At 42.1% G+C, this 11,429-nt stretch overlaps 1 protein-coding gene across 2 annotated transcripts in view; it reads left to right on the plus strand.

Moving 5' to 3' along the window:
* Positions 1–4,693: 4,693 nt before the first annotated feature.
* The window catches only part of wnt7ba (wingless-type MMTV integration site family, member 7Ba), a 12,328-nt gene continuing 5,592 nt past the window's right edge, over positions 4,694–11,429 (plus strand). Inside the window, exons 1-2 of one of the 2 annotated variants that reach the window (XM_050036234.1) lie at positions 4,694–5,238; positions 6,380–6,606. In XM_050036234.1, coding sequence (XP_049892191.1) covers positions 5,156–5,238; positions 6,380–6,606 — 310 coding nt within the window. In that variant the 5' untranslated portion in view covers positions 4,694–5,155. Of the gene's footprint in view, positions 5,239–6,137; positions 6,607–11,429 lie in introns of those variants that run through there. The other variant, XM_050036233.1, reaches the window with a different exon arrangement.

Below are 11,429 nucleotides of genomic sequence, written 5' to 3' on the forward strand. Positions count from 1 at the left end.
TAAGGACTGAGAGGCTGTCCGGTATGTGTGTGTGTCCGAGTCGGTGCTGCTTGCCCGATCGGGCATGTCTGCGCAGTGTCTGCTGGCCCGCCGGCTATTTTTACTTGCCCCGGGCATTTGGGCAACCGTTAATGTCGGACCCTGCAGTTGGAAAAGATGAGCACCAACTGAACGAGCATCCTGCTAGCCAGTGCGCAGGCACTGGAAAATAAACTGGACAACCTCCATCAGTTACCAGCCGGATATCAGGAACTGTAATCCTTTGACGGAAACTTGGATAAATCCTGGCGGCAGCCGTTCAACCAAGAGGCTCTTTTTCTATATGCCGATCCAACAGAGCAAAGGACTCTGGCGAAAGAAGGAGCTGAGTGCCTTATGGTGAATGACGGTGGGAATGTGAGATGCTGTCCTGTTCCTGCTGTGGCTCACTGCTGTATGCCGTTCAGAAGTGGCTGTAGTGCGGCGCTGCCTGTGCTGGGGAGAAGCGAGCATACAGACGTCTTGTTGAGGTCAGAATGTGTGGACAGTTAAATCATCAACCAGAGACCATGGATAACCAATACCCTCCGGAAACATGGACAATAATAAAGCAAGAAGACGAGAAAAAAACACTAAATCACAGTGCACAAGTTAAAGGAGCTGATGGAATCACATTTCACTGGAGTTGTACTTTGTATAATTCAATGTGACAAATGACTGACTGATTAATTGACTGATTGATAGTACAGTTTAGTCAATTAGAGAATTGATCAGCTAATATAAGTGTGCTCTACCTGAACTAACTACACGCCCCAGATAATAAACTTTGGTATCTGTGTTCTGACACACAAAATATTCGATTACTATGCCACTTTTTCTCCTCCTAATTCAAGAACTGTTGACAAGCTTGCATGGAGCACCTTCTTTTCCACTTCCAGCTACATGTGGATGAGAGTGTTATATCTAACACTTTGACCTATGAGCTCTGCTATTCTGCAGAAAAATGTCACCTATGATGAATTATCAGATGTTTACTATTATGGTCAACAATACAGTTTCCTCGACAACCACTCAGGGACCCAGCTCGGGATTCTGGGCTCAAGGACAAGATAGGCCCAAAAGCCTGTGGAGTCATGACACACCATTTTTAATCTGGACTTTGTCGGCCTGCTTCCAGCTTGAGGCCCGCCTGCATCACTGCTCCAGTTTCTCCCTGCCTGTCTCCAGCTCTGTCACTCATCATCATAACGCGGATGATGCTATCAGACAAATGTCAAAACTCTGACAGCTGTCCCAATAGATAAAAAAAACTATAGTTGTGTCAATTTTACAGGCACTTTCGTCACTTATCTGACATCTTCTTCAGCAGTAAGATGAATTCCTGTGCAGCCCCGAACTTCCCAAGTCTCCATGTTCGCCTCATCTTCTTCTGCGCAAAAATATGAGAAGAAACAGATATCGCACTGCGAGCGCCAGGACAGTGAGTGCACGCTGCTTAAGTGCTATCTTGGCTTTGGAAATTGTGGTTTAGGAGGATTATTTGGACAGAAAGAGAGAGAGAGCGGGAGTGAGAAAGACACAGACACAGAGAGTAAGAGGCATACAGAACACACACACCACACACACACGTACACGAAGCCAGTGAGCCAGACATTATCTGTGACTTGTCCACTGAAATAGCTGTAGATTGAGTTCCTGTGACAAGTTTTCAGCAGCCAAGATGGTCCCATTTAGCGGCAACGCTGCTTCTCATTCTTTACAGTACTGGGTATATCTGACTGCAGCTATAGTTACACGCAGCCTGAGTGGGCACAAGGATCAGGCCAATCTTATAACAGCCAAAGAATGAAAAATATTTTATTCTTTTATACTCCAAATCACTGCAATCTCTCAAAATGCTTTGTTGGCAGCTGGAGGGAATTTAAATTAAAAGGTTCATTTCCACAAAAATACCCTCAATCATTTTCTAAGAGAAAGGTCTCACTTTTGTTCGGATGATTGATATCTCATTTTGGAACAAATCTTATTAATATTATCTCTCCGCGGTTATTTGTTCTGCTTAAGCAAAGGCTCAGAGTGTCTCAATTTTTCGGTTTCCAAAATGTCAACAAGCCAAGAAGATATGTACTTTGTCCTCTGTCCACTCTGTGAAGCAGACCTATAAAACTCCTCGTCCTTTGAAGGTGCTGTGGAGTTGAACATGATGGTCGCCTTCCTCTTTCTGACTGTCTTTAAAGTTCCTTTGCAAACAGGGCGCTGTATGCCATGGAACATGTTTAAAGGGAAGACGCAGCAGAAACTCCTTTTTGTTTGCCTTTTCCCATCTGATTACACACAAACACTTCACTTCAAAGACTAGATGGGTTTAACAAGAGTAGTCACCATGTAGAAACACGTGACATCTACTCTAACATAGTGCTTAATCAGAAAGGCAACTTTTACTGCTTTATTCAAAAGGGAAAATGGTCTTTAAACAATTCTGCATTGTTCATTAAAAAGTAGAACCTGATAAATTATAGCTTATCGATCCTCTGCACCCTTGCATCAATGTACTGCCCTATGTTTTGGGATGATGACATTTCCTTCATGCTGCCACATGAGGGCGTGTTGTTGGTGATGCACCAGCAGAACATATGAGCTGAAAGAGCAGTGTCTCATCAACTGACTATCTGAAGCATTTCAGCAAGCACTAGAAAACAGCGGCAGTGCTGTGGTGAACTCAAACTTTAAGAACTGCAACGAAGCAGAGACATGTACCATCAGGCGATACATGTCAGAGATCTTACCTGCATTCAAAGTTTATTGTTCCACATATTCATCAAAGTCTTCTATAGTCATCTTGAGCTGCAACTAACAGTTACCATCTTATGATGTGGTGATTGTTTTCTCGAGTCATCGATTCAGCGCTTTGTCTATAGTGTCAGGAAGAGTTAAAAATGCACATAATTTCCCAAAGTCCAATGTGACTCATTGAACAATTCACATATATTCAGTTTACTACCACATAAGACAAAGAAAAGTATCAAATTATTACATTTGACAAGACTGGCAACTTGACTTGGACTTAAACCTTTTGACTTGAATATACTTGACACCAGCAAGTCATCATTCTTCATCATTCCAGCAAGTCGAATCCCCAGATGATCTATGCAAGTTTGAACCATGAGAGAGCCATGAAAAACTAATGTTACACTACTGAGCAGGGATGTGAATACAGACTGTGCAGGCAGGGCAGGTGCACTGGGGCCCGTGGGCTGAGGGGGCCCATAGAGAGAGTGGGCCCTCCAACTGTATGTTAGGCAGAGAACAGGTCCTTGCAAGTAATTTAGATTGCTACCTTAGAAATATGCCTCTGTTCAAAGAGAAACTATTTGCTATATATGCCTTTGAAAGGACAAACCCATCTCAATTATGTTTTTCTTTTCTTTTTTGTGAATATGTGTTTACATAAACTATAAATAAACTATAAAAAACAATACAATTGAATGAATAATCCCTTATTTCCGTTGGTATTTTTGTGATATATACGTGATGGTGATTTCTGGGTAATATGTATGTTGGTGTTATCCAATGTTAAGTCTCTATTTGATGGTCGCTAGTTAAAGTACATAACTAGTAACTAGCGCACCTTAAGGCCCATCATAATAGCATGCACTGGGGCCCGTTCTAACTACCTTATGCCTCTGCTACTGAGCAGCAGTTAGGAAAATGATACCAAGGATAATTTTGTATGTGTACAAAAACTATGTGGTGGTCAAAAAAAAAAAATTAAAAAAATTAATTGCAGTATGCAAAATGCATGGGTCACAAATTACAGACGGAGATGTAACAACTTCCAACCGTGTATGACATTGGAAATTTCACAGAGAGCAGTAAATCAAGGCCAATATTAACAGAGTTAGCGTGTTAATGCTTAACTAACGTTACTTAACAGCAACTTTTTAACAGGCTTGTCACAAACAAAAATTTTAAAAAAGAATTCATGATTTTTGTAAATTTAACATATTATTCTGTTGTTACAGTGGCATTACATTTGGTGAAGCGTGCATCATGAAATGTGTATGACTAAAACTCAAAATTAAGGACTCGAGACTTGACTAAGAACTAAAATAGTAATATCTATGTTTTCATTAGTTTTTAGTGCCCTGAAATCAGCTCTATAAAGGGCCATTAGCATTTTTGCGTTGGCCACTATAGTCCTCCAACACACCTAGCACTTAGGGTAGAAGCTTCAGTTCTGCAACCTTACCACTAGGTGGCACTAAATCCTGCACACTAGACCTTTAACCTGGGACTTGATTCGGGGCTTGCCTGTCTTGACTTGTGAGTTACGTGCAACAACTTGAGACTTACATGTGACTTGCAAAATAATAACCTGGTCCCACCTCTGATGTGTAGTAGACGAGAATGGGGATGAATTAATTACGTTTGACAATACAATGGAGAAAAGTTGGCCTTTTTTAATTGTTATGGAAATTTAATTCCACATGTAAAATTCACTGAGATGAATTTTGGGTGGCATGATGGCATAAATGTATGTAGAGGATCACAGGTTCAGTTTCATTACAGTCTTCCCCTTTCAGTCAGTCAGCAAAAATAGAAAAAAAATGTGAATGGAAATGTTGACAATACAGATACAACTTTACAACTTCACAACTTTGGGCATCAAAAAGAAAATGAGAGACAAAGGGTTGGTTGGGGGGTGGGAGGTGTGTTGGGGGTGGGGATACGGTGGGATGCGGGGTGCAGACTCATCCCGGGGGCTGGTGCACCGGGAGAGGCCACTGTCTCCCACCCTTCCAATGCCACAACGGTCTCACTTTTGGAGAAGTGAGCTGCACGTATCGGACACCCGGAACCCCCATCTGTCCCCACCCTCTCTCTCTTTTTTTTCCACCCAGTCCTCTATCAGTCCAGGTGGCAGAGCGCACTTCGGCCGTGGGATGCAGCCTCTCATCTCCAACACATGGACAGCGGAGCTTGGAGCTGCCGCAGCGCGCCACGGCTCCACTAGCTGAAGACACCACCTCTCAACAGCAGGGGAAGAAGACACGACACTCCCGCGTTTAACTCGCGGACTTCAGATTTAAAGGATATACTTTCTTCCCACGTCTTTTTTCCTCCTTATCTTTTCAACCCGCAGGAGAGCAGAACCAGTTGTGTTCAATGCGCAACCATGCTCATCATCTCGTCCCGCAGTGCGCTGCTGTCCGTCTACTACCCACAGATCTTCCTCATCCTCACCAGCGGTAGCTACCTGTAGGTTTCTTTTCAATGCACTTGCTTCATTCAAACACTAGTTGATGTGTAGTTATTCCCTTACGCGCAAATTGGCCAATTACGCACGGGGAAATTTGATAGTCAAGTTAGATCGCACCTTGAGAGCATTGGCTGGTTGTTGCAGGTGTGAGGAAACGTGATTTTTACACTTCAAAAGTCACTTTTTGATGCTGCTAAATGAACTAAATAGCCATATTTAGTTCTCATGTGGCAGAGAGTTTATTTTAGAAATGGAAAAAATGTAACTTGGACTATCCAGTCAACCAAAATTTAGAAAACATTGGTAGGAAATGCTTGTGCTGTTTAATCATTTTCATTTTCTTCCACAATGGAATCACAGACCACCACGACTTTTTTTTCTCCTCATAAAATGAGCAGTTATGTCATTTTCATTCACATATTCTCCCATAAATCGACTTAGGAGTGAATGAAGCCAATGTTTAATCTACCTGATTTTTCAACTGATGAGATAACCTGCTCTTATGGATTTACACATTACGCCAGAACCACTCTGTCATAGGAGCACCTCGTCAGACAAGGGCCGTAATTGGAAAGCAGCATATGGAAAAGAGACATATCGGACTACTTGGTGCTCATGCCTGTAGGCAGCGGGGCCTGTGTAATGAGCTCTTTCTTATGGCATTAAAAGACCCAGGCCCTCGCAAAGTGAATGATTGCTGCACCATACATGCCTCTCATTCATAACAAGGGCAGGTCCTGAAACTTAAAATAGCTGTGGTGGTTCATGTTTTCGGTAACACAGGGAAAGAGACAGAGGCGGACAGAAAATGAGATGGATTTGGATCCATTCCTATAATTAACTATTGTTCTCTTTCATGAAGGTCCATTAGACTAAACATGATGTGATCTGGGAAAGGATGAATGTTGCAGTTTGCTCTTATTTTTTCATTTATATTTATGATGCAGAGACAGGAAACTAATCAGAAGTTGAGCATAAAATGCCACTTTTTGTCCAATCATACCCAGGCGATGTTCAACCATGGCATAGAGTTCAATCCAATCTATATGTTGAGTATGTTTTCAGGCACATTTTTGCTTCTCCATTTCTTCTTCTCTGTCTTGAACGTTCTCTCTCATTAATCCTTGTTTCTCTGCCCAGGGCGCTGTCCTCAGTGGTGGCTCTAGGTGCTAACATCATCTGCAACAAGATACCAGGGCTGGCCCCCCGTCAGAGAGCCCTCTGTCAGAGTCGCCCCGACGCCATCATCGTCATCGGCGAGGGCGCCCAGCTGGGCATCAATGAGTGTCAGTACCAGTTCCGCTACGGCCGGTGGAATTGCTCGGCCCTGGGAGAGAGGACTGTCTTCGGACAAGAGCTGAGAGTAGGTCAGTCTGTTTAAAACTCAGCTTCCTTCACTTGTCTTGAATATATTTATGTCAATATAGACAACAGGAAATAGAGGGATAGAAAGTTGCTCAGAGGACAGGGGTCTTAAATACGGGTTTTCTGTTTGCCTTCATAGGAGATTTAACAGTAGAGAGATGACAGGAAAAGCGGAGGGAGTCATGGGAAATTGACAAGCAACAAAGGTCCTCAGCTGGACAACTCTCTGGAGCTTTGTGGTTCATGGTCGGCGCTTTAAACCCAAGGGGCGAAAAAATGTATTTTTACCTCTGTTAAACCCAAGCTAAAGCAAATCCCTGCACTGCATATATTTACATTTTCACAACAGTCTGTTAGACAAGTGGAAATCTTAGCTTTGAGGCACGAGTGTGGACTGAAGTGTGATCAGGGCGACACATCCCCGGTCTTGACCCCCCCCTTAAGGGTTGCCAAAGCTTCATGGGGGGGTCGCGAGGCCTTCTTGATTCAAGAAAACTCTACGGTAGGCCTATATCTCAGCATTTCATTCATTTATTTTTAAAGTTTAGATTATTATTCAAGATATAAACTTAAGGCATAAGGACAAAGGTAAGAGCACTGTGAAGACCTGAACACAAGCTATACTCACAGAGCCTTCATGATCTGCTAAACAGCCTCGTTCTGCATTAGAAAAGTAAAAATTAAAACAACCGAAAAGCTAAAACAACAATGGCCAAGTGTCAAGGAGAAAGAAATAGACTTTGTCCAAAAAAAAAAAAAGCCTTTTAATATGTATGACATCAGGAAACATTAGTCTCTGATGCAACATTCACAGAAAATGATCTGCTCAAAATTTCTCCAAATCTAAACACACATTTCCCGCAGTTATTGCGTTATTATTTGGGGTAATTTTAGAGTTTATCAGCTGTTCTGTACTGTTATTCATATTCATTGAATTTACCAAGAAAAATCTATGTCACTTAGTCAGGAGTTGTCAGTTTACTCAATGGCAGAAAATGGGTCCCTTGAGGAAAAAGGTTGGGAACCACTGCTTAAGATGTCAACCGGTATGTAAGTTGGCTTAACCAAACCAAACTGAGCCATGTGGAAGGATTTTTACAATCACTGATGCTGAAAGAACTTTTCTGTGTCTCTGTGGATGAGCACAGTTCAGCTCTGTGGTTTGACATCAGCCTGTTTTCTCATTGCATTGTCCCCGAACCCTCCTGTAAGTGTTGTCAGTGGCATGAGAAAAAGCTGCAGTGAGCTCAGCTGAGTGGCACAAAAGAGACTTAAAGATGGGTGGCGAAACTTTAATGAAAGCATTTCTGCTTGGGCTACCACATGCAACGACGACCACAATAAATCCTCTGCCTCGTTCAGATGCTAACAAAAAAAAAAACTCAAAGGCCTTGCTAGTGTCCCCAGCAGAGATTCAATCTGCAGCTCATGTGTGTGACATCACCGTGCTTGCAACACATATTGTCAAAGGCAGAGCAGACGTAAATGGAGTGTGGAGACTTCCTTATAAAGCAGGGGTCCATGCCTATCTGGGTGTGCCATCTTCTGAACGCATTTATACATCAAACCTACAGTACACGATCCGTCAACACAAACTAACACATCTCCCTGGTTTTAGTCAACATTCTTCCCAGTTTTATTTCTCACAGAAGCTCCTAATGTGAACCTCTTATATAAATTGTATTTCAGTCCGAAATGTTTTGTTGCGGTCTTGCTGTGGGTTTGGATCCATGTTTAATCTAGCAGCTCTGGGAGCAATCACTTTCTTCTACACGGGAGACAGGCAGACAGACGTCTGGATCCCTTTATTTCTTTTGTCAGAGGAAATGTCTCTTTTCTCTTGTGGTGTGTAAACGAGCTTGGAGAGACGCTTTGGACCCAGCTCAGGTCCTCATGTCCGCTTTACGCAGACAATTTGACCAAATAAGTACTTTGTAAAAGACTTAATCTTATTACATCTGTATAAAAAATAATTACTGTTAATTACTGTAAAATAACAAATTCTGAGTGGGTCAGATTTCCTTTCCTTCACAGATTCTCACTAACACTGGTTTCTTTTTGCAGTCTTCATGCCCATTTTTGCTATTTTTAAAAATAGAAATGTAAGCCAGAGCCATACCCCCCTCTTGTGTCGCTAATGTACCATCCACCACTTCATTTGATTGACCTGCCGGGCCTGTGAACTCATTAAGCATTGAGAAAGACCAGAAAGATTCATGCTAACCACTAATTGAAGTCAGCTCCAGCAGCTGGATGGCAACAATGGAGCCGTGCATGCACCACCGTACAATCAAAACAAATCACAGTGCGAGGAGATGGCTGTTTGGCTATTGCATGCGCCTGATGCCTTGAGAAATGCTCACCATACAATATATCTGAATGGGTCGCGGATTTAGCCTGATGAGAGAAGACTTCAGAGTTTGTTATGAGTTATGGAGCGGGGGAACCGCAGACCCGATGGTTTCTGCGAGTGAGTTTGTCAGTTTGGAAGGGAGCCATTAGAATCGCCTCTACCAGAGACGCCACGCATTAATACTCTGGGCTGTTGGGAAGAACAGGGGCCCAGCATTATTCTGATTGGCGAGGGAGGATATCTTATTACCAATTGTAGTGCCAATAAATTCATTTCCCCGCTCCACGCCATAAATATAAAATGTGTTTATTCTGAAGTTCAAATGGTGACATACAAAAGCTTGGAAATGGGCACATCTCAGTCAAGCCTGGCCGCAGATTATTTCAACATGCAACACAGCGGTATCATTTGCTAGAATAATGTGGACCGCCTAAGACAGACATAGAATGACACTTAAGCCGCGTGAGAAATTCCAGTGATGAAAAACATTAAGACGCAGCAGCTCTATGAGTGCCGATCCAGAAAGAAGCTCCTCTGGTCAGCCAGTAGATGTCACTTGTGTTGTCTTTATTAAAATGATTACTGTCCTAACACTGCTGTAGTGATATAACACAAGGCAGAAAGAAAAAAACTGAGTAATTATAACATTATATAATGTATTATTCTCTTTGTAGTGATGCCTGTCAAAGTCAACTGATGTCTCGCCCTTTAATCTGCCTCATACGGTATTAAAAAAGTGCTGATACTTGACATATTAATGAATGTAGGGTAAGTAAGGTTACGTACTCCACAGTAGCCATTATGAAAACTACTCTTTGTAACAGGTATTTAGTTGCACAGTTACATATACATCAAAAACAGCTATCTGTGACATCCTTTAAACATTAATATACTCTCCTAAGTGTCTCCCAATGAGTGGTGCCCTTAAAGCTGTAGTTGTAAACTTAAAATAACCTTAAATCATTTTTGCTGAAACTGTCACTGTATTCAGACCGTAGTACATGTGACAGATTGACTGTGAAAAAAAATAAAAATAATCAGGTTTCTCGCATCCCCCCCCCGTAGTGTTTCTATTGCTAGAATCTACCACAGCTGAACAGAAACATCCAATCGGAGCCAAGGAGTCTCAAACGCAGCTGTCAATCATGTCAATCACTGCTTGTGAACTGCAATCAAACTTTTAAACTACGTAGTGCTGATCAAATATGAATAAAGATTCTTTTACTTCAGAGCTTATTTCCCACCTCTCATGTTTACGGAAACATATTTTTGTGTACTGTTTAACTGTCAGTTTTGGCTGACTGAGGGGCGGTGCTAGGTATACAATTTAATTGTATCCAACCTGGCCGACCAGGTCACAAACGTTCTCATTTTACAGCAAGACAGTACACTAAAAACATTAAGGAAGAGAAATACGCAATGCAGTCACAGAATCTTGATTCATATTTGATCAGCGCTGCCTAGTTTGACAGTTTGACCGCAGTTCAAAAGCCGTGGTTGACGTGATTGACAACTGCGTTAGAGACTCTTCGGCTCTGATTGGTTGTTTTCATTCAGGTGTGGTAACACCATTGGAGGCATTACGCAGAGGCAGATCAACATCTTTTTTCCCACAGATTATCTGTCTCATGTAGGACTGTGTGGATATAATGACAGTTTCAGCAAATACAACAAAAAGTTGTCTTTCAAAAAAGTTGCCAAGTGTATCTTTAAAGAAGTATCCATCAACTTAGTGTTGCACTTCAATAAATTTGAGGACTGATAGTACAGAAGCAGACAGGAAACAAGGGAAGGAAGAGCGACATGACATGCAAGACATGTTCTTATGACTTTGGGGATGTGTACAGCTTGTACTACATTGACATCTCTCTATACCTCCTATTGGTTTCGTTGCATGGGTTTGGGTAGAAAAAATTGCAACTTCATCATTTTTTATTGGTTCATGAAGTTTACTGACCTCATGTAGTTACAGAATGTCCAGGTCTGTCCAAGCCAGATTATGTGTAAAAACCCATGTGGCCTTTTAAAAGAGAACAGTAAAAATGGATACAACAGAAGCCGAGTTAGTCTCAGGTTTAGTCTCTAGTACGGGTCAAGCTCCACGGAAGCTGGATCTTACATTTTCATGGCGAAACTCATTTACTCCCAGGACTTCTGAATGTCCACTTCTTTCAAACGCCACACTCCAAGTTTGTAACACAGGCTTTCTGCTGAAAATCTTCTCAGGTCCAAGTTGAAATAAGTATGATGACATCATCAGGATTGTTTTACAGAAGACATTATAAAACCAGTAGCGCCGAGATCGAAAAGTGGCTGAAGGTATGTCGATTGCTGCTCAGCGGCATATACCGATCCCCAGACTGGCATAAAGATCCCTAGACTGGTATATACCGATCCCCAGACTGGCATAAAGATCCCTAGACTGGTATATACCGATCCCCAGACTGGCATAAAGATCCCTAGACTGGTATA

Source organism: Epinephelus moara, chromosome 23 (genome assembly GCF_006386435.1).
Source record: "Epinephelus moara isolate mb chromosome 23, YSFRI_EMoa_1.0, whole genome shotgun sequence".
In the NCBI taxonomy this organism is placed as follows: domain Eukaryota; kingdom Metazoa; phylum Chordata; class Actinopteri; order Perciformes; family Serranidae; genus Epinephelus; species Epinephelus moara.